Source organism: Gadus morhua, chromosome 9, assembly GCF_902167405.1.
Source record: "Gadus morhua chromosome 9, gadMor3.0, whole genome shotgun sequence".
NCBI lineage: Eukaryota > Metazoa > Chordata > Actinopteri > Gadiformes > Gadidae > Gadus > Gadus morhua.
In genome coordinates this window covers 17584507-17608621 of record NC_044056.1, presented here as the reverse complement: position 1 = coordinate 17608621, position 24115 = coordinate 17584507, and the positions used below count along the sequence as shown (strand labels likewise).

At 45.0% G+C, this 24115-nt stretch overlaps 1 protein-coding gene across 2 annotated transcripts; it reads left to right on the top strand.

Annotated features, from left to right (window-relative positions):
• The first annotated feature begins 541 nt into the window (after positions 1–541).
• aars1 (alanyl-tRNA synthetase 1) lies at positions 542–23883 on the top strand. 2 transcript variants are annotated; one of them, XM_030366601.1, is made up of 21 exons: positions 551–650; positions 4021–4067; positions 5896–6053; positions 6377–6565; positions 6790–6935; positions 7855–8046; positions 8157–8301; positions 8709–8854; positions 9205–9313; positions 9871–10021; positions 11669–11793; positions 13128–13272; positions 13687–13862; positions 14169–14282; positions 14406–14612; positions 14944–15128; positions 16477–16585; positions 17808–17921; positions 18309–18515; positions 19751–19864; positions 22679–23883. In XM_030366601.1, the coding sequence occupies exons 3-21, from the start codon at positions 5910–5912 to the stop codon at positions 22856–22858; spliced, it is 2898 nt and encodes a 965-aa protein (XP_030222461.1). In that variant the 5' UTR covers positions 551–650; positions 4021–4067; positions 5896–5909; the 3' UTR covers positions 22859–23883. The 2 variants fall into 2 exon arrangements, with proteins under 2 accessions (XP_030222462.1, XP_030222461.1); XM_030366602.1 differs by lacking the exon at positions 4021–4067 and having other exon boundaries at positions 542–650.
• The last annotated feature ends 232 nt before the right edge of the window (positions 23884–24115 follow it).

Sequence of the window (24115 nt, the reverse complement as noted above, 5' to 3'; positions counted from 1 at the left end):
AGGTATATTACTTTATTAATTTAGTCAACACAATTGTTTAGATATAGTTACAGACGAGCGAAAACTAATGAATGGGTTGAAAAAACAAAACAAAATTAATTGGCAAATTCGTAACTAGTACTAGCATGCGTTCTATTATATATTAAATATATATTATCTCAAATATCAATTATATATGCATATAACATAGATACAAAGCAAAACTGTATAAAACAGCTCTAGTAATGGGTGATTTTTCCTTTAACAATTACCTATTCTCATTGCATCAGCCACAGAGTACAGTTGGACACTTTTCACTTATAGTGAAAACATTGTTTAATAAAAGTATTAGCTCCATGCTCCATGTCCAATGTTATGACATCATCTACTGAACAAAAAAATATATTTTTTAATGTCATCGTTTTGTCTTTTTCATTGCATCAGCCAAAGCTATGCGACTAAACCAGGCGGCGGGCTCGAATTGGATTGACGTTGCGTTGTATCCAATAGAGCTTACGTTTGACCACTATGATGGTGAAACTACACCAATAGCGAGGGCTGGTGGGCATTGGGCGTGTTCTCTCTCTTCATTTTCCTTGTCACTTCACCAGCGTGGCTGAAGCTGTGTTTGGAAGCTGTTACTGCACCATTCTACGAGAACATCAACTTGTGTGAGTATTAGCATTGTAACATGCATATCACGTTATTATCGCGTCATTATCCAATAAATGCTGCCCTGTCAAATGGCAATTTAGTTTAACATAGCCTTTTCAGAAGGCAAGTATAACCTGACAGACTGGCTAGCTTGACCGGCTAATTCACTTGCTAACTGGACTACCAGTGATGTATGGTTATTATAAGATTGCCACTGCTAAAATCTGGTTGGATGTTATAACTGGAACGAGCAGTTTAATACATTTTTATTTTTATTTTTAATAGTTTAATTAAAATGCAAGTGTGATTGATTTCATTGAAGACCATTGGTCCTCTCCGTTTATCTGTCACGGTTTCATTTATATTATGACAACTTAAGGGTTGTCAATAATGCTTCTGTAACGTGTGACTGCAGTTGTAGCTGCACCTGTTACCTGTTAAACAAATATAACACGTTGAAGGGAGGCATTCCCAGGGCACTATTACTTTTCCGGAGGCTGCCACTAGGGTTGTTTTGTTGTTACCAGAGGGACACAGGGCTGTTTTTCATCTGCTGGCTTTGAAAATTGTTCCAGACATGAAGGGTTTTCAACTGCCACCACTACAACTAGTAATACCGCTAGTATTCCGCTCAGCAGTTTAGCATTCACGTTGCGTACATCGTTGTCAATGGCCAGGTTGGTTACTGACCAGTACACCATTATCCCCCTTGTGTTGGAAATCATTAAAGGTTGGGTAGGTGATTTGCGAAACGCCAGCAGATTTTGAAAATACACAACTCAAATGGTCCTACCCCCTCTCCTTCAACGCTGACTCTGACTCCACCCATTCCAAGTACCTGGACGCGCAATCATGCACGAGCGCGAACAGAGATGCGCGAGAGCGAGCCAGGCTAGCGTAGGTTTTCGTTTAACAACATGGCACTACATTCAGCTGTAAGTTGCACCTAGTACCGCGGGAAGTAGGAGTGCTGGGGGTGCTGCAACACCCCCTGTCCGAGGCCCTGTCTTATCACAGAAAACGATCATTTCTAAAAACTCCGGCAAAAGTGGAGATTTCTGAAAACGCCGGTTATGTGTTGTCGTGTCAACGGGGAGAAACGGGATTTTAGGTTCTGAAGCGTCACATTATGTACCAGGAAATGCTTAACGTCATGTGAGCGCCCGCTGTACCGTATTGGTCCGAATATAAACACAAACCCCATTGTAAGACGACCTATATTTGGACAAAAAGATTTGAAGACCAGATCCGTTTTTTATGAATAAATAAATTGTATTCATTGAAATAATATACGAAAATAAAAAGGCATAGAATAAGACACTGCATTGCCACTAAACAGTAGTGCAAATAGGCCGTACTGATGTGTACACCAAAGACTATTCCTGACACTCCTCTGCCCCGCTGTGTTCGCTCTGGCTGTGGTCGCTCCGAACTGTTTCGGCCCGTGGCAAAGCGAGTCATCCTCGCTGCTGTCCAAGGCATTTTGAGACGCAGCATTTATTTAATGCTCATATGACCTAGTGCTGAAAAAAGGTTATATGAAAAAGTGTGAGGGTAGCGGTGGTGCGCTAAACTTGTTCTGTGAGCAGCTGGATGTGAACGATCGATTTTCAACTGTCCGCGCATGCACTGGTGTAATTGAGCTGCGCTGCTATACATCTTTTTTTATCAATGTAACGAGTTGCGAGTCTAGTGCAGGCTGAGTTTTTTTTTTTCCCAGCACCCCCTGCTGAGAATACGTTCTCGCTGCTATGGTTGGACCAGATGTTATAAACATTAAACGGTCACATAAATCATTACTATTTTTAGAAAATGTATGTTTGTTTCATATAATTGTATTGGAAGTCCTGGTTTTCACTAGGGTTGCCGCGGTGTGGACATTTTCACACCGAGTAATACACTCGTCTCCACACCGGTATTACCGAGTATAAACGGTATAAACTTTGAAACTAGGTCAACCGCCACACAAGCATCGGTTTTTAGACCCTTCTCGTCCTTCAGTTGCCGCCAACGTTCGAAAGCAGCGCCTAGGATTATTCTTGATTTCAGTTTTTCTCTTTCAGCGTTTTTATTATCAATTACTCTCTGAAAAAGAGTTTTCCTTCTCTTTGCTGGTGGTGGTGGTGGTGGTGGTGGGGATGGTGGCGTCTTGTCTGCCATGGAAATTGTCTTCTACTGCTAGGTCCAAATGTGGATTAACTAGTTCCAGTAGCTACCGCAGGATAACAACAAACAGGAGCTTGCTCTGGGTCACGAGCTCTGGGTCACGAGTACTGCACGAAGGGGTCGCGCGCGGGGCGCGGGGGATGGGGAGTGCAGTACGACCGTTTGATTGACGTACTTACTGTCCAATGCAACTCGGTGGCAATGGAAATGATTGGCTGGAGTTTTTCGAGCCCTGCCGATGATTGACTTGTTTAATTTTCATGTCAGTACTTCTAACTGCCCGTTCCACAGATGATTGACTTGTTTAATTTTCATGTCAGTACTTCTAACTCAGTGGCTGTAAGCGGGTTATGATAAGGATTTCAAGTAATTTTGCAAAAATGGCCTAAAAAGCAAATCACCTATCCAACCTTTAATGGGGCCAAATGTCCTCAAAGCAAAATGGCAAGTTGAATTACGTGAATTTTTGTTGGACTTGGTTGTTAAAATATCATCTTCATCCGGGTATCACATTCACCATCCGGTCATCACAGGAAGAGGAATGGATTGCCGATCCACTATTGCACTATTTCAACTGTTTATGTGCCGTGTGGTGGTGGGATTGTGTGGAGGTGGAAGCCACCAGAGGAGATGAACCAAGTGCAACAGTACACTCAAATAAAACCTATTGTCCTGTTGGGCAACAAAGTATAACTTCACATAACCACAGAGCTTGGAGCAAGTGCCGCCTCAGAGCAACTGTTACCATTGGTTACAATAATGTATCTGCAATCCTTTGCTCTGCCTGTGATACCCAGATAGTCAATAATATATGCATATAACATAGATACAAAGCAAGACTGTATAAAACAGCTCTAGTAATGGGTGATTTTTCCTTTAACAATGACCTATTCTCATTGCATCAGCCACAAAGTACAGTTGGACACTTTTCACTTATAGTGAAAACATTGTTTAATAAAAGTATTAGCTCCATGCTCCATGTCCAATGTTATGACATCATCTACTGAACAAAAAAATATATTTTTTAATGTCATCGATTTGTCTTTTTCATTGCATCAGCCAAAGCTATGCGACTAAACCAGGCGGCGGGCTCGAATTGGATTGACGTTGCGTTGTATAGAGCTTACGTTTGACCACTATGCTGGTGAAACTACACCAATAGCGAGGGCTGGTGGGCATTGGGCGTGTTCTCTCTCTTCATTTTCCTTGTCACTTCACCAGCGTGGCTGAAGCTGTTACTGCACCATTCTACGAGAACATCAACTTGTGTGAGTAATAGCATTGTAACATGCATATCACGTTATTATCGCGTCATTATCCAATAAATGCTGCCCTGTCAAATGGCAATTTAGTTTAACATAGCCTTTTCAGAAGGCAAGTATAACCTGACAGACTGGCTAGCATGACCGGCTAATTCACTTGCTAACTGGACTACCAGTGATGTATGGTTATTATAAGATTGCCACTGTTAAAATCTGGTTGGATGTTATAACTGGAACGAGCACTTTTATACATTTTTATTTTTATTTTTAATAGTTTAATTAAAATGCAAGTGTGATTGATTACATTGAAGACCATTGGTCCTCTCCGTTTATCTGTCACGGTGTCATTTATATTATGACAACTTAAGGGTTGTCAATAATGCTTCTGTAACGTGTGACTGCAGTTGTAGCTGCACCTGTTATCTGTTAAACAAATATAACACGTTGAAGGGAGGCATTCCCAGGGCACTATTACTTTTCCGGAGGCTGCCACTAGGGTTGTTTTGTTGTTACCAGAGGGACACAGGGCTGTTTTTCATCTGTTAGCTTTGAAAATGGTTCCAGACATGAAGGGGCTCAACTGCCACCACTACAACTAGTAATACCGCTAGTATTCCACTCAGCAGTTTAGCATTCACGTTGCGTACATCGTTGTCAATGGCCAGGTTGGTTACTGAACAGTACACCATTATCCCCCTTGTGTTGGAAATCATTAATGGGGCCAAATGTCCTCAAAGCAAAATGGCAAGTTGAATTACGTGAATTTTTGTTGGACTTGGTTGTTAAAATATCATCTTCATCCGGGTATCACATTCACTATCCGGTCATCACAGGAAGAGGAATGGATTGCCGATCCACTATTGCACTATTTCAACTGTTTATGTGCCTGGTGGTGGTGGGATTGTGTGGAGGTGGAAGCCACCAGAGGAGATGAACCAAGTGCAACAGTACACTCAAATAAAACCTATTGTCCTGTTGGTCAACAAAGTATAACTTCACATAACCACAGAGCTTGGAGCAAGCGCCGCCTCAGAGCAACTGTTACCATTGGTTACAATAATGTATCTGCAATCCTTTGCTCTGCCTGTGATACCCAGATAGTGAATGTTAAGACTCAATTTAAACCTGGTTGACTACGGCCTGCAGAGAAATTAAGATGTTATTATTGCAACCAAATTCAACTGCAGAACAATTCAGGCATCAAAGTTCTCATTCAATTCACGTCATTCAACATGCCTTTTTGCATTGAGGACCTTTGGCACTATAACACTTCCATATTCATTTCTGATAGCAATGGACAGTTTAACCAAAAGCCTATGAGATTTGACCAAGACATTCAGAGATTGTTGGTGGTTTGTATTTCTGCAACTTCCAAAAGGTTTTAATTATAAGTTCCACTGCCTCTTCAGCCCCAGGTTATTCCTCTGCGTGCTTGTTTCCTTGCCTTTGGCCAAAGCACCACCCAGAGCTGGGTGGTGCTATTGTTGAGAGCAATTTTCAGCCCACAAATGACATGCAAGCATAAACGTAAAATGTCCACACCTCATCATGTTAAAGCCTTGTGAGGCCTTCTTCACTAAAATTTGTTTAATATTTGTGTGTATGCGGTTTTTTTTTGGGTCCACAGCGTGTATTGTTTGCCGTTGGGCCGTGAGCAGACAACTGCAGGGATTTATACAGCTGGTTTAACCAGGTGTACCTGTCTTTCACGCTCTATTGCCACGTGGCATGTATTTGGCTGTAAAGATGAAATAGGTCAAGACCTATGATGATTCAAGACAGAAGGTTGGTCCTTAACCTACATGTGTGTCTTTTATTCTTGGTTCATGTGCAGGAAGTCGGTCTAGAATGGACTCTTTGTTGAGTGCAGCTCAGATCCGTGAGAAGTTCATCAACTTCTTCCGTCGCCATGAGCACCAGTATGTCCACTCGTCGGCTGTGGTGCCCATGGATGACCCCACTCTGCTGTTTGCCAACGCCGGCATGAACCAGGTACTCATTTCTCTCGCTCTTCAAGGGGATGTTTTTTTGAATGTAAGAATATTTAACATAGTTTTCGGAGAAATCGTATATCCGCTCATTGACTGTTTCCATAAATAAAGGTCAGGATGAAACATGAGGGACTATTATATTAGATGAAATATAGTTTCCTTATTTTATCCTACATTTTTGTGAGTAGTGCATTCAGTCAGTGATACTGTCAACATTAGCCGCGTTAGAACCTTACGTAGACCTGAAGTCTAGAGGCAGAAAACCGGTGAATATTATCCCAATCTACCCCTGCTCACACCCTATTTTCTGCCATGCCTCCTTAGTTCAAGCCCATCTTCCTCAACACCATAGACCCTTCCCACCCCATGGCCAGGCTCCGGCGTGCTGCCAACACGCAGAAGTGCATCCGCGCAGGAGGCAAGCACAATGACCTGGACGATGTGGGCAAGGACGTCTACCATCACACCTTCTTCGAGATGCTTGGCTCGTGGTCCTTTGGAGACTACTTTAAGGTAAAATGCATTATTTTGATTTTGTCACTGGGGTTGTTTTTCTGCCCTCACTGCATGAAAGGAGGTTGAAGAAGGCCATTTCCCTAGACTGGCAACTTTAAAGCTGCTTGGCCATATCCGGTGCAGGAGTGCAAAGTCACAAACAACTTTATTAATGTGCTGTGTATAGGTACGATAATGAAACATTTCTGCTTACCCTGATTGTGTCTGGTCCTGTTGCTTAGAATCTGGCCTGTGATATGGCCCTGGAGCTTCTGACCAAGGAGTTGGGCATTCCCATCGAGCGTCTGTATGTCACTTACTTTGGAGGCTGTGAGGAGGCAGGCCTGGAGCCTGACTTGGAGTGCAAACAGATCTGGATCGACCTTGGGTAAGCCCAGTTAGATGGAATACCAGTTAGATGGAATACCAAAAAAAGTTGCATCTTTTATGATTCACAATATTGCAACCATTGTTCTCTTGGGTATTTATGTCATCCCTTGCATATTGAAATTTTTTTAAGCCATACCTAACTACCATTTCATTCATTTTGGCTCATTTGGACATATTTCGTCAGTTGAGGTTTGTATACCTAATTAGTACATGCAGATTCAAGATTCAAATAAATTAAATATATTATGTAAGCTTTTGTCAATCAAAGTTTTGAGACACTAAATTAAAGGTGGCTGACTAGTACTATGTCACGCTATCCCCTTAGCAGTGGTACTCAGGAGGCCAGTGGGTTATATTGGTAAACTTGTTTTTCCTTTTCGAGGAACGGAAAGGTCTGCCTCATTCTGAGGTTAAATAAGTTGCACAATATCGTGGGATTACACCTCTGGGATATGAGCCTGTTCCCTCATGAGACTGACGGTGTTGTTTGGTTTTCTACTTGGTGTCTTTGACACCGGGGCTCTTTCTCGAACAAAATACATATCTTTCCTTTTCTACACCACTTGTCCACATATCTTAAGTAGGCCAACATACATTCCAGCTTCCTTTATCAATTACAGCACCTGGCCTGATCTATTTATTTGTATTGCCATTCACATAAGCATTGGTATACTGACCATACAGTGATGCCAGAAAAAAGCTTTAGTCATGCAATCACTAGCATGATCCATTAAAGCAGACCGCTTTAATCACCGTCATCTTTCAGAAGACGACACACATTAACCAGGCTGCCTCTATTATTATTATTAGCACGTATCACTGTGATTTGGTCAGGTTTGTACTTTGTTATATCAATGTGTGTAAACCATTTTAAACGCATGCGGTTCCTTCTGTCTTCTCTATGTCTGTTCTGCCAGTGTTGAAGAGGCCCGTATCCTGCCCGGCAACATGAAGGACAACTTCTGGGAGATGGGCGACACGGGCCCGTGCGGCCCATGCAGTGAGATCCACTACGACCGCATCGGAGGCCGGGACGCCTCCCACCTGGTCAACATGGACGACCCCAACGTCCTGGAGATCTGGAACCTGGTGTTCATTCAGTTCAACAGGTTCGTAGTGGTATCCACTGAGAAACTCAAGTAGCTTGATCCCTACGGAACTTCTTTGTGTTCAATCAGTACGTGATGCTTTAACGCCTGTCTCTTATGTCCTTCTCCAGAGAGTCGGAGACGGAGCTGAAGCCTCTGCCCAAGAAGAGCATTGACACCGGTATGGGCCTGGAGCGCCTGGTCTCTGTCCTGCAGAACAAGATGTCCAACTATGACACTGACCTCTTCGTTCCCTACTTCGAGGCCATTGAGAAGGTACAGACAACCTTCTGCAGCGAATACAAAATGCAGATGTATATGTCGCATTACTAAAATTATCCATTGACCAAAATCACATTTTGTAAAGTCCAAATTATCGCCCCATAACTATTCAGTGATTGTCATGTTTGTCTTCTCATGGATAAACGTGGTGTAACTCATTTAGTATGCTACTGCATCCACATTTTTCGTGATCCTTATTTTTTAAAAAACAAATGTATCTGCATGATCCGGGTGATCTTTTTATGCAACATCTCAGGTGAAATCCAAGCTCCCCTAACAAATGCATAAGCATTTTAAATCTGGGGTCTTCCATCTTTTCAGCCCAGTGACCCTTTGGAGGATTTGGAAACATGCAAGGGACCTGTTGGACAGGTGGTCTTAATGGTTGATGTGTGTTTCAGGGTACGGGGGCCAGAGCCTACACTGGTAAGGTGGGGTCCGAGGATGAGGACGGTATTGACATGGCGTACCGTGTGTTGGCCGACCACGCCCGCACCATCACCATCGCCCTGTCTGACGGGGGTAGGCCCGACAACACAGGGAGAGGGTGAGCAGGAACAGGTTTTAGCAATGTTGTGGTACATCTAGTTGATCAGTATCTACACCGTTACAAGCTTTCTCCAAAATAGAAATCGAGATAAATAAAACGGGTATGTGTGCAAATATGTAGAGATTTTATTAACTTGTGGATTTTATAATTGTGGATATTTAGCATATTGTGGATATTTAGCATTGCCATTTTCCTTGTGCAGGAAAATGGCAACCGCCAGTCTTTAGGAAGAAATTTAAAAAGACTATATCCCACTTGCCTACTTATCTACTTTGTAATATTATTCATCTCTATCATTAAGGGACCTTTTAACCGTTCAATTAACCTTATCTCCCCTGTCGCTGCAGATACGTGTTGAGGAGAATCCTGAGGCGTGCCGTGCGCTACTCCCATGAGAAGCTGGGTGCGCAGAGAGGCTTCTTCGCCACGCTGGTGGATGTGGTGGTCAGCTCCCTGGTGAGAGGATCTGTCCCTCCATCTACTCCAGCCTGTTGTTGAATCGTGTCTGTTCAGTTCTAGGCCGTATGCCATGAATGTAGTAAACATGGCAACGACTGCCTTCCAATTGGCTGTACTGCTTCAATTGCCTCACTTGTTCCGTTATTTTCTGTTCCCTATGATGAATTAACTAGGGAACAAGTATCTAGGCAGTTTCAGACACTAATTATGCTCCGGAAATCAATATGCGTGACATATATTGGTCGCATAAACAAGCGTGTTTTGTAGTATATGAAGAACTATCTGCCAGACCATCTCTATTGGAATAATCTGATGTCAATGATAACCGCCATGCATCCTAGGATATAGTGTGTAAATTGTGCAGAAAATCACTGAACACTTCTTATACGTAGCATCATGGGTACTAAGTAGTCCTCAATTTGGGGAACCAGATCTGTCACATTTCATACAACAACCCTAAGTGGTGACGCATTACGTGGTGCACTTTACAGGGCACGCGTGGACCAATTAGACCAGTCCCTCTGTTGTTGACTCTCTATTAACCCCTAATACAGGGTGATGCCTTCCCTGAGCTGAAGAAAGACCCAGACATGGTGAAGGACATCATCAACGAGGAGGAGGCGCAGTTCCTGAAAACGCTCACCAGGGGGCGACGCATCCTCGATAGGAAGATCCAGAGCTTGGGAGACAGCAAAACCATTCCAGGTAAGGCCTAATTTATACTTCTTGTATCTGTCATTGGTGTTCTGTGTTTTGCAGTTTTAGCCCGGTGTTTTATGTTTACATTGCACATTTTTGGCAGCACACTCTAACTCAACATCAATTAAAGGGATACTTCACCGGTGGAGTTAAGAAGGTTATAGGAAGTAAATAATTCTATGTATTATAGATGTGCAAAAAAAATTGAAATCGCTTCATCTTAGCCTGAGAAAAGGCAGAAAGTGTCTCTCTGGCTCAAAAGTAAGAAATCCTCCAACTCCCACAGTGCATTGCGCCCGCTGCACCGCCCACCTGTTTCCGTTTGGAGGGGGAAGGACCCATTATACTAGCGCGAGTGGTAGCGCGAGCCAACTTTGTGTAAACATATCCCCGTGATACATTGACTAGTTTAGACTTCTGCTCTCGTTTCATTTGTATATTACTGTACAGCATAAAAACATTTGTTAATTACAGTAGCTCAGCATATCAAGTATTTTTACTTAACCTTTTCTCCCCAGTTGAAATAAGTGTTTATCTTATACAGTAGGCCCACTTTAGTATAACAGCACTTGGGTTAGTAAACAAATCACAACAACCAACATGAACTTGAAGTTTTATTCATGAAAAAATATGAACTATTCACAAAAATAAAAAGTGTAGGGTGCGTTTGCTAGAGTCAATAGTCGCAGCTCATCTTGAGCATAGATGTCTCCTGGTAGCCATGGAACTGCCCATCTTGTACTGGGTAATTAGCTCTGATGGCCTGGACCACACAGGAAGCCGATACTGGGTAAGAAAGAAAGAGAACAACATTAGTAAAGCAAGATAAATTATGCCTTGAGTAGCCTATACAGCATTACACAGACTTCAAGCTAACGTAGCCTATGCTCTGCCAATAAGATCGGCTACTTTCGGATAACTACATTGTCATGTTCCCCGGGACTCAAGACTATTGTAGCCAATGTGTTAGTAAAAAAACAACACTTACTCTATGCTCTGATGTATCTCCCGGCGGGCTTTGGCTAGCATTTCCAGTTCACCTTCTGGGTCCGTAAATATGTATCCAATACAAAGTGTTCAGATAAGGTGTAAAGCCTGGGTGAGAGGTTACACACGGCCCCGCCCTCGCCAGATTCAGCCTTTTTTTCTGGAAGAAACTGGCATTGCTGAAATTCGCTGCAGCGCAGGGACTGTGTGTTAGTGTCTATAGGCGAACAGAGCAAACCAGCGCGCTCCGGCGGCTCCTTGTCCTCGGCAACAGGCAAGGCTTGTTCAGCTGCAGCCGCAGCAGCCTCCTCCTCTATTTTGCCAATTCTTCCTGGCTGTATTCTGGCTCGTACTAATAGCCCTGAATGTCCGAATCCAACAATAGATTTTCAAAAATCCACTTTGGTTGTTTCGCATTGCAAATTTGTTCTCTAGCTAAGCGGTGAAGAAACATGGCGGACATTGTGTTTACACTGGGTGAGACTGAGGGAAAAAAAACTTTTTATATTACAATAGCGATTTTATAATGATAGAACGCCGGTTCTGAATCAGTGAAGTATCCCTTTAATGCTGCCATGGCAATATTACAAGTTGATTTATGAATTGCTGTCAACACACAGGCACAAAGTCATGAAAGGCTAATCCTTTTTTTTTTTTTCTCCCCAGGTGACACAGCATGGCTCCTGTACGACACCTATGGCTTCCCCCTGGACCTGACTGTTCTTATCGCTGAGGAGAGGGGCATGGTCATCGACCTGCCCTCCTTTGAGGAGGAGAAGAAGGCGGCCCAGGTGAGGGGGGCCGAGAGGCGATCAGGGTAGGAGGCTAAAGGCCAAGGTGAGGAGATGGCCGACGGGCAGGGAGAGAACTGAACAAAAGAGGATGGCCCACTGTATGTCATAGTCCCGTTAGTGAAAGGGAAGGGCTTAAAACTGAGGACACCCGACGAGTTGTGAAGAGCACGCGATGTAACACCCTGAGCCTCCGTACTCCATTCCATAGATGTATAAATGTTGACCGTGGCTGTTCAGTTTAGAGTTTGCAGAAAACTGAAGCAAAAGAGTAATTTAGGCTGTCTCCGGCATACCTTTTTCCCCCTGAGTCAGCGTTCTCTGGCCGGGCGCTCGGAAGTTGCTCTGTATGCACCTGCCGTTACACAGCACCTGCAATTGCCTGCAAACTTTGTTCTGACGGTCTCTGTATAACTCTAGAAGAACACAGACGGATAAGACGGGTTGTATGTTTGCACCAACTTTTAAGCCTCATTAATCTATGTTAACGATCCGTGTTTGTTCTACTCTGAGACTTTCCGATGCTGTTTGCACCCCCTTTGATTATCCATCAAAACAATTATTTCCTGTTGGCATCAAAGGGGGTAAATGGGTTGATAATGCAGAATGAGATTTGGAATAGAATATATGGACGCAAATCACTGCCATCATTTTTTTTTTATCTTAAAAGCATTTGAATATTGTGTATGGAAATGGGGTTGAATCAATGAATTCATAAAAAAAAAATATTATTTCTTCATCAAAAGGTTATCTTAATAACTTGGTTTTTAATGTATCTTTTGAATTCAAATATGGCATTTCATGTTAAAGCATTAAAAATACACGATTTCAAATATGCTTTTTTGACTTCACTATTTCGGATACAAAAATCGGTCCAATTGTGTGATGTGTACTGGAACTCTGACCTCAGAAAGCGCAGCAGTCTTCGGGGGTTCAAAACCCCTCCAAACACAACATAACCACCATGATCAGACTCGATTGGTTGGGCATGTTCTTGGAATACTACTTGAATAATATTTGAATATTAATGGCTTGGATTTTTAATATAATATATATATATATATATATATATTATAAACAGAGCAATATAAATTCAATTTAAATCTCATACAAAATCCAAAAGCTTTTAAAATCAAAACATTTTGGCAGTGATTCGCATCGATAGGAATCTTGATGAAACAAGCTGTCTAAAGACAACCCTCTTATTAAAAGCAGTCCACCATTGGGTGAGGAAATTCTTCTGAGAAGAGGTGATGAGAAAAGGGGACTCAAATGGTAGATACATGCACAACCATGTTAACAGGTGTGTATGTGTGTAATCCTCTGTGATCCAGTTGAAGTCCCAGGGCAAGGGTTCAGGCGATGCGGACCACCTCATGTTGGACATCTACGCCATTGAGGAGCTGAGAACCAAGAATGTACCTGCTACGGACGATACCCCCAAATACAAGTATTCATCGGACGACCAAGGAAAATATGGTAAGATGCATGTACTCGTTTTCAATGAATACCTCCTCACTACTATGTTATACTCACAATGCTTGGTGTTAGACTCTCTCACAATATCATGTATCCTATAACCAAAATACAAATTAAATACTAAACTCATTATGAGTTAGAGCTGTTCCTCTTTAATCCCATTCAAATTCCATTCCTTATTATTTGTAATAATACAATTATATAAGAAATTTGAATGCTCAAATTGAGCCTATTAATCACTTTTCCTACTACCTATACTCTCTATACACAGGCTTTGTTAATTTGCATCGCAATTAATCTACTAGCGAAGTCCCTTCCAACAGCCCTATTATGCGTAGAATGCTGGTGACCAAGTGCATTGGTACTCCATGCCGGCCAGTGTTTAACCTGACCCCGCCCCCCTGTGCCGGCCAGTGTTCGAGCAGCTCAGTGCCACGGTGCTGGCACTGCGGCGCGACCGGGCCTTCTGCCAGGAGGTGGCCGAGGGCCAGCAGTGTGGCGTGGTGCTGGACCGCACGTCCTTCTACGCCGAGCAGGGCGGCCAGAGCTTCGACGAGGGCTTCATGCTGCGCGACGACGACACCGAAGATGTAGGCGTGCTTCAACACATACTGGCTCTGAAACATTCCACTGGGATTCAGGAAGCCATCTAATATTTTTTTTTAGTGACACCAAAAGAATATGAGAAGTTGAAGTCCTCCAGAACCAGGCGGATTTAAAAAGGGATTGGTTAGAACACTTACTGGAAATGCTTTAAAGTGAAGGTCTGGAGTAAACAAACCAACAAGAATGCATTACTCTGCATGCTAACACAAAGGCGTTCCTCGAGTGAAGGATACATCGGCCGTGTCACGGCAAAACCTCTGATGGTGCTCCTCACCCCCCTGTGTCTCCAGAGGATGGAGTTCACCGTGAAGAACACGCAGGTCCGGGGGGGCTACGTCCTGCATGTCGGCACCGTGTACGGAACGCTGAGGGTCGGAGACACCATCACCATGCACATAGACGAGGTAAGCGGAGGTGCACACAATGTGCCTCTGTCACTTGAACACTGGGACCTCTCTCCAGCTCTGTTTGTGGATCTCCATCCGACATCCATTTCCTTTTCTTTTGAACCTTTTGCCATCGCTCAGGCGCGCCGCCGGCCCATCATGAGCAACCACACCGCCACCCACATCCTGAACTTCGCCCTGCGGGGGGTGCTGGGCGAGGCCGACCAGCGGGGGTCCCTGGTGGCCGCCGACCGCCTCCGCTTCGACTTCACCGCCAAGGGCGCGCTGAGCACCGGGGAGGTGCGCCGCACGGAGGAGATGGCCTGCGCCATGATCCGGGACGCCAAGGTGAGCCCCCCCCCCCCGGGGTGCTGAGACGCCTCAGACATGTGTAATGAGGCCGTGAACGAGTGATGGGACCTTGCATGCTGCGGGGTCTACGAGGGAGGTCTGAGAGGGGCTTTACAGCTGCATATTGCAGGATATATGAATTATGTTATTTTTGTTGCAGAGGACTATTGGCCTGTTATCTAAAAGTTACCAACCAACAAGCGTTTTATTTAAATACATTTTCTGAAAGGGACATGCTGTAGAATTGTGATTTTCCTCCCCTCCGCATCAACATTGTTTCCCAGCCCAAAAAATGAAGTGTGTGTGTGTGTGTGTGTGTGTCTTCCAGCCTGTGTATGCAATGAATGCCACGTTGGCTGAAGCCAAGGCCATCCAGGGTCTGCGTGCCGTGTTTGACGAGACCTACCCTGACCCGGTGCGAGTGGTCTCCATTGGGATCCCGGTGCAGGACCTGCTGGCCGACCCAAACAGTGCAGCCGGCTCCCTGACCTCTATCGAGTTCTGCGGTGGAACGTGAGTCTAGAAGCTTTCGTCGTTCTTAATGTGTTTTTGTGTTTACATTTTGGTGAGTGCTTTGCGCAATGGAGCAATAGAGGGTAATGACTTCAGGTAACATTTGGCGATATTTTAATTGTAATGAATACTTGTTGGTTTTCTGCCTCTTCAGACCACAAGCAAGTGTACATCTGTGTAAATCTGTCCATACCAATAACCAGTTTGAATGAGTCTACGCACCAGTCAACCTCGGTCTCCCGCTGTTAGTCAACCGATTTATTTCCTCCTCCCCATGGGGATATGAGAGTGAGAACCCCCAGCCCTGTCTGAAAGCTAGCAGAGAGTGTTCTACAGCAGCCCTCTTTTATCTCCTGTCTCCCTCTGACTCTTTAACGCTGACAGGCTTTCTCCTGATCTACTCTTTATCTCTCACCTATTCACTCCCTCACACTAGGGATGTAACGCTTACCGGTGTGAAGGTAAACCCCGATAAAAATGTTGTCAATAACAATTACCGTTATTACTGGATTATTATTATTATTATTATTATCTCGGTGGATAACCGCGCCCGCGGTGTGGAAACCGTGTGCTTAAATCCTTCCCAGCGCTTCATCCGAGTCTCCTGAAGTTGCCGCGCAGGTGCACTGTGTAGCCTACAACATAATGTTTTTAAGTTTCTTGAAGTTGGAATCATGGCGGAAGGAGGAGACGACAGCGCTCAAGACATCCATCATTCCTCTAATAGGGATGAGGATTTCTGGCAAAAATACGATTCAGTATTCGCTGAGAAGTATTCGAATAATATTCGAAAATCTGTCAATCAAGAACCCCCCGTGAACGCACACACGCACCTCGGATACAAGCACACACATTGACATAGGGAGAGGCTTTTATGATTTGTATGAAATCAATCTTTATATTTCACCAACTGCGCCATCAACATTCAACATCAAATTTATTTCAACTAGGGCTTAGGCAGAAAAACAGATCGCTTTTTATTTATTAATTTTACTGAACACCTTCGCATGACGGTGAAAACAACAACTTCACACGGTGTGTCTTTTTACAATTTACTTGTTACCAGCATTCGTAGTGTTGATCAGCCGAGAAATAGTCTGCCAGAGACGTTGACGTCGCTTAGCAACCGAGGACGCTGGGGTTGATAAGTTACCGGACTACTTGCAGAGTAATACGATAGAAGAAAAAAATCTACTTTCCTTGACGGCGGTAATTATATGCTTAGCAACGGTGAATTATCAAAAAATGAATCTCCCTCACCGTCTCCCCCCCTCTCTCTCTCTCCCCGGCTCCCCCTCTCTCTCTCTCTCCCCGGCTCCCCCTTTCTCTCCCTCTCCCCCCTTTTCAGTCACCTGCTAAATTCGGCACACGCCGCGCCCTTCGTCATCGTCTCCGAGGAGGCCATCGCTAAGGGCATCCGCCGCATCGTGGGGGTGACCGGGGCCGAGGCGCACAAGGTCAGAACACGACTCGGGGTTCAAGAGTTTTAGTGGTCACATGCATATACCAGGAATGCAGTGGAATGAAAAGGGGCAGGGCCTGCAGAGATGGTGCAACATTCAAAATATGAAGTATTCAAATAGGATGGCCAATAGAATAAAAATAAGAATTAAAATAACAGTTGAAACAATTAGTCCTATATAGAATAACAAATTTGGAACAGTTTAGAAATTAAAAATGTGCAATAAACAAAAAATATAGGTATTCTGTAAAGTAGAGGGAGTAATAATCATTAAATTGAGGTAGTCTGCGTGTGTGCATGAGTTGAACACCGTGTGTGACTTGGTTGGGGGCCCCGTTGGATCAGTGTTTACAGTCCTGATGGCCTCGGGAAAGAAACTCCGTCTCAGTTTCTCAGTGTTCGCTGCATGACAGCAGAGGCGGGCACAGCTGCCCGTGTGCCTGAGGACGCTGCTTCTCGTGCGTCAATGCACTTGGAAAGTTGTGCAGTGGAATGGAGCACTCAGAGGGATAAATTTAAAAGTGCTCGTGTTCTGCTTGGTCTATGGGGTCAGAACAGTCTCATTAATAATGTGTGCGCATTGAAATGTATTTGTGAGAAGAGAGTAATTTATATATAAATCACAAAATGCATTTGTGATTCCTTCTCTGTGCATTCATTATTAATGACACTGTTCTGACCCCATATTGGTCCATCTGTGGCCGGGCCATGTGAGTAGATGCCTCTGTCATGGGTCTTTAGCTACAGGCATGCGTCTTTTCCCCCAATACGTCTCAAGATGTAACGGCTTCCTTCTTCCCTAAACATGTGAAGATAAGATAGATATTGCAGGTAATGGAATTCAGGCAGTGTCCATATAAGCAAACCAAGACTAAATGAACATTGGACTGTCACACAATGGATCATTGTGTGACAATGATCCATTGTTGCTGCCTGGATCATTGTCACATGTCCTTATCTGTTGTGTTCCGTTTTTTGGAGGGAAGAAGGAATCAAATGATGTGACCTGTTCTCCCATTCAGTCCTTTTTTTCATAATCCCACACGGAATTCCACTATGATAAACACCTGGGTTAAGCATACTGATTTCCTGTCGAAAAAGCACTTTATCCCTGGCCATTACCGGCATCCACCACAACCCTCCTCCTCCTCCCTCATGCCTCCCCCTACTCCCCCTTCTCTCTGTCCACCGCTCCCCCCATGGGGTCCGTTCTCCAGGCCCAGAGGAAGGCCGATGCTCTGCGTCAGTCCCTGTCGGCCCTGGGAGACACCGTGAAGGCCCAAACCGCCCCCAACAAGGACGTGCAGAAGGAGATCGCTGACATGACAGAGGTACGCCCTGGGTGGTGGTACACATGACATGTATTGTAGTCATTCTTGTAGATTTTCCACATTGGCTTTTTTTGGCGATGCATATTTTGTAAGGCACACAATAAGTTGTCCAGAATGGCCCCCTGAGGCTTGCAAATATAGTTTAACACTGTGGGGGCTGATCTGCATGGTGAGAAACATTTCCTGGAAGATCCAGCGGTAATGGGAAACCATGGCTACACAGTGTTGTTCTGTTTGAAGCGGTTCCTTGGGCATCAGAGAGGAAACTAGAGGATGATGACATGTGGTGACAGCCAGAGTGGTTAATGGGCCACAGTAATGACCAGCCCCTGTACCCCAGTCCTGCTCCTCATCGTGGACCTCTGATGCCTGTGTCTCCGCCCTCAGGCTCTGGGCACCGCAGTGATCTCCCAGTGGCAGAAGGACGAGATGAGGGAAGGACTCAAGGGCCTGAAGAAGACCATGGACGACCTGGATCGCGCCAGCAAGGCTGACGTCCAGAAGAGAGTGCTGGACAAGACCAAGGAGATGATTGACAGCCACCCCAACCAGCCGCTGCTGGTCCTGGAGATGGAGAGCGGGGCTTCTGCCAAAGTGAGTCACCACAGGTCCTTCAGAGTTACCTCCTGATGTTCTGTTCCAGGACAAAGCTCAGCTCTCATTATTCTTAATTCAACAAGACATTAATTGGGGCCCATACCACGCCACATATGCAGCAAGGCAATTTCGGCCCATTTACTATTTATGGGACCCATTTAATGGATTGTTTTGCTGCTTTGAACCCAAGGGCTTATTCCAAGTCTGGCATGATGCTATGTGGCGTTTATGCAACATTGTTTTGTGATAAGTTTTGATTGGGGTTCTTTCGTTCACGGTCCAGTAGGGCTATAATATAAGTACATGGGGCAAGTGCAACTTGGTAGGAAGATACACGTTTTTCAAAATTGAAAGTTCAGGGTATATTCATACTTTCTCAGTATGTTTTATTGAAAGACATACAAGCCTTGAATCACTAGTAATGTTCAATTTGAACTATTATCCTTCCCTCACTGGTAAAACTCCACACTCAAACTGCACAGTGTTGGGCTGGGGCAGCGCTTTTTGATTTGTTGTTTTGCTTGTTGCATTATTAAAATATCACCAGAAGGAAATGGAAAATCTATCAGTTGACGTGATTCTGCAGCAGTGGACTCAATAATATTTGTTGTTGTTTTGGAAAACCTAAGGACTTGTAATGATGTATTCGGGCCCGCCTTAAACGGCTGTTAACTTATTTTGGGCCAATTTCCGAAATTTATCAGAATTATTGGTTTCAAAACCCCTGCTGTAAGCTGTAGGTGGGGATGACTAGATGAATCCCCAATGATTTTTCTAATTGATCATTCTTTCAAGTGTCTTCAGGTGGAGGCTGTAATGCCGTCACTTATGTCTACTAACACCATGTCTGCTAACCATTAATCAGGTCTTTATATTATAATACCATTTGTAGTCCAAACATTCAGCTTAACAGAATCTATCTGCGCTGGTGCGTTTCTATTTAAATTATTCAAACTATTTACATTCTCCACTCTTGCTCCAGCAGAGAACGGATTGACTAACTGTGTTGTTGCCATGGAGATGAATTAAGTTTCCGTTTTCATTACCACTGACCTTGACGTATTGCTCGCGCTCTCTGGCTCCTCTCTTTCTCCTACATTTACCACACAACTCCTTCCCCCGCTCCTCCCTCTGACACTCCTCACCACCACCACCACCACCACCACCACCACCACCACCACCACCATCACCACCACCACCACCACCATCACCACCACCACCACCACCACCAGGCGCTGAACGAGTCTCTGAAGCTGCTGAAGACCCACTCCCCGGAGACCTCCGCCATGCTGTTCACCGTGGACCCCGACGCAGGGAAGATCATCTGCCTCTGCCAAGTCCCACAGGTACCACCCAGGGGCTGAAACACCACCACACTGCTGAAACACCTTCACACTGCTGAAACACCACCACACTGCTGAAACACCACCACACTGCTGAAACACCACCACACTGCTGAAACACCACCACACTGCTGAAACACCTTCACACTGCTGAAACACCTCCACACTGCTGAAACACCTTCACACTGCTGAAACACCACCACACTGCTGAAACACCACCACACTGCTGAAACACCTTCACACTGCTGAAACACCTTCACACTGCTGAAACACCTTCACACTGCTGAAACACCTTCACACTGCTGAAACACCACCACACTGCTGAAACACCTTCACACTGCTGAAACACCTTCACACTGCTGAAACACCACCACACTGCTGAAACACCACCACACTGCTGAAACACCTTCACACTGCTGAAACACCTTCACACTGCTGAAACACCTTCACACTGCTGAAACACCTTCACACTGCTGAAACACCACCACACTGCTGAAACACCTTCACACTGCTGAAACACCTCCACACTGCTGAAACACCTTCACACTGCTGAAACACCTTCACACTGCTGAAACACCTTCACACTGCTGAAACACCTCCACACTGCTGAAACACCTTCACACTGCTGAAACACCTTCACACTGCTGAAACACCTTCACACTGCTGAAACACCTTCACACTGCTGAAACACCTTCACACTGCTGAAACACCTTCACACTGCTGAAACACCACCACACTGCTGAAACACCACCACACTGCTGAAACACCACCACACTGCTGAAACACCACCACACTGCTGAAACACCTTCACACTGCTGAAACACCTTCACACTGCTGAAACACCTTCACACTGCTGAAACACCTTCACACTGCTGAAACACCTTCACACTGCTGAAACACCTTCACACTGCTGAAACACCACCACAATGCTGAAACACAACCACACTGCTGAAACACCTTCACACTGCTGAAACACCTTCACACTGCTGAAACACCTTCACACTGCTGAAACACCACCACACTGCTGAAACACCACCACACTGCTGAAACACCACCACACTGCTGAAACACCACCACACTGCTGAAACACCTTCACACTGCTGAAACACCTCCACACTGCTGAAACACCTTCACACTGCTGAAACACCACCACACTGCTGAAACACCACCACACTGCTGAAACACCTTCACACTGCTGAAACACCTTCACACTGCTGAAACACCTTCACACTGCTGAAACACCTTCACACTGCTGAAACACCACCACACTGCTGAAACACCTTCACACTGCTGAAACACCTTCACACTGCTGAAACACCACCACACTGCTGAAACACCACCACACTGCTGAAACACCTTCACACTGCTGAAACACCTTCACACTGCTGAAACACCTTCACACTGCTGAAACACCTTCACACTGCTGAAACACCACCACACTGCTGAAACACCTTCACACTGCTGAAACACCTCCACACTGCTGAAACACCTTCACACTGCTGAAACACCTTCACACTGCTGAAACACCTTCACACTGCTGAAACACCTCCACACTGCTGAAACACCTTCACACTGCTGAAACACCTTCACACTGCTGAAACACCTTCACACTGCTGAAACACCTTCACACTGCTGAAACACCTTCACACTGCTGAAACACCTTCACACTGCTGAAACACCTCCACACTGCTGAAACACCACCACACTGCTGAAACACCTTCACACTGCTGAAACACCTTCACACTGCTGAAACACCTTCACACTGCTGAAACACCTTCACACTGCTGAAACACCTTCACACTGCTGAAACACCTTCACACTGCTGAAACACCTCCACACTGCTGAAACACCACCACACTGCTGAAACACCTTCACACTGCTGAAACACCTCCACACTGCTGAAACACCTCCACACTGCTGAAACACCTTCACACTGCTGAAACACCTTCACACTGCTGAAACACCTCCACACTGCTGAAACACCACCACACTGCTGAAACACCTTCACACTGCTGAAACACCTTCACACTGTCAACGTTCGGCAGGGTCGATTTGACTCACTCTCCATCTACCATTGTCATTGCAGCTGTCACCTTTTCTCCACAGAGGAGATCGGTTTTAGAGAGAAGGGAAACGCCCGGGGCAATTGCGTCATCAGGGGGGGGTTATTTGCATACAACTTAAGTTGATATGCTCGATAGAAGTCCTGTGCTGTGTTCCAATATCCATACCTCCATGAGTACACTTAAACGTAGTACACTATCCGTACTCACTAAGTTTGCTAATTTTCAGATGTCAGTGTTCCAAATGGAATACTCTATGGTTCACTAACCGGAAATTACGATCATGACCGCCGCCGCGGCTCCTCCCCCGCAATAATATCCCGCAGCTTTGAACGGTGAACTCTTTACACCTAGCAGCTATAAAAAGCTATAAAAGCTATAAAAACAAGAAAATTACTATTAATGCAGGCTATGTGGAAAATGCGCCGACTTTGGCTCAGCCTAGCTCCGCCCTCTTCCGCTACGTAGCGAAGATGGCTGCCGTTGAGTATGAAAAGTCTACATCGATCCGTTTTGAGTACACCATCCGGCTCCTTTCAGTACACTTATTTTCGCCCGATCTGAATTGGAACGCCCTACATACTCAAATTAAGGCTAGTATGTACGGATAGTATGGATATTGGAACCCAGCACAGACTTCTGCAGTCACACAAAAAGAGTCACATAGTGGGAGTTGAACGATGGCCTTATGTCCAGGCAGTGGATGCATGTCGCGGTATCCTCCTCCACCACCTGTCCTCTCTCTCTTCCCCAGAAAGCCGCCAGCCTCGGCCTGAAGGCCAGCGAGTGGGTCCAGGAGCTCTGCCCCCTGCTGGACGGTAAAGGCGGTGGCAAGGACATGTCCGCCCAGGCCACGGGCAGGAACACGCTCTGTGTGCAGGAGGCCCTGCAGATGGCCAACGCGTTTGCCCGGCTCAAGCTGGGGGAAAACTAAAGAGTAGGGCCTGCCTGTGGATAGCAAGGAAGGGAGGTGGAGACGACCACAACAAGGGGTGATGGAGAGAGCAGAGGGGAAAGAAAGGTAGAATCCATGAACACTATAGCGAAGGGGCAGTAGTCTGGGGGCAGGGTTCAACCGTGCGTGCGACAGGCACACTGGGATAGCAGTTCTGTATCTTGCATCCCAAGGTAACCTAACTGGAAGGAATTAAAACTCCTGACAAGAGTGTCCCTCTTCGTAGACCCTTTTTATTCTTCAGGGCTCTGTTGTGGTAGCACTTTAACAACTAGTTTTTGGTTCTGTTCATAGGACAAGAAATGGTTAACGACGAACGGTTTGGTCCACAAGCTGTTGGTCTTACTGGTTTGGGTCACTGTCCTGTTCTCTGTCTATCGTTCCACATCGTCCAGCCATCTGCATGTGTGTCTGGGTCTTCTCCCTCTCTTTCCTAAGCGTCTGTCACACTTAACAGGGAATGCATTCAAGCTGGACAAAGTTTTGGCTTCCCCCACACCCATTTCTGATGACCTTTTTCAGACATGCAAAACAATTGCAACATAGAATTTACATTACATGATTTATAGACAAATTGAGCCTTGCCCAGCACAACTGGCAAAATATACGTCATGTCTTTTTAGGTGGATGCATAGCATTCATTATATATTGCGTTGAATCATTGTACTGTCTTGTACTGACCTATCATCACTCAATCATTCATTGCAATTATCCTGGATTGAGAGGGATTTCCGAAAGGGGCTATGGTAGAAAGGGTTCCTAGGTTTTCTTATCGGCAGGCTATGGATTGAAGGGTACGGCCTGTCTACTTGCGCACACGTCCTCGACCTCTGCTGGGTTTCGTCACCCTGTGACTGGGATCTGAGCCAATGTGGCTTTTCCAAAATGCCATTACGATCGCAAGCCATTCTTTATCCGTCAATGTCAAGGGCCATTGGGAGGCGTTGAAGAAATTATGCATTAATGTATAAAATAATAAAATACCACTCATCATTGACCAGCCAGTTGTGTGTCCTGTTATGCTTTCCCAGCATTAGCAGTTGGTCTCCAGTTACACTGCTCAGTCTGCATAGGAGAAGCCACAAATGACACAACTAAGCCATTTCTTAGCCATGAAATCTTGTGTATGTTTGAAAAGCTTTCAGAAATATCTATTTTTATATTTCCAGTGTGAGCATGTAATCCAACATGTTACAACTACTGATGTACAATCGGAAAGAGCTTTTATCCGTCGAT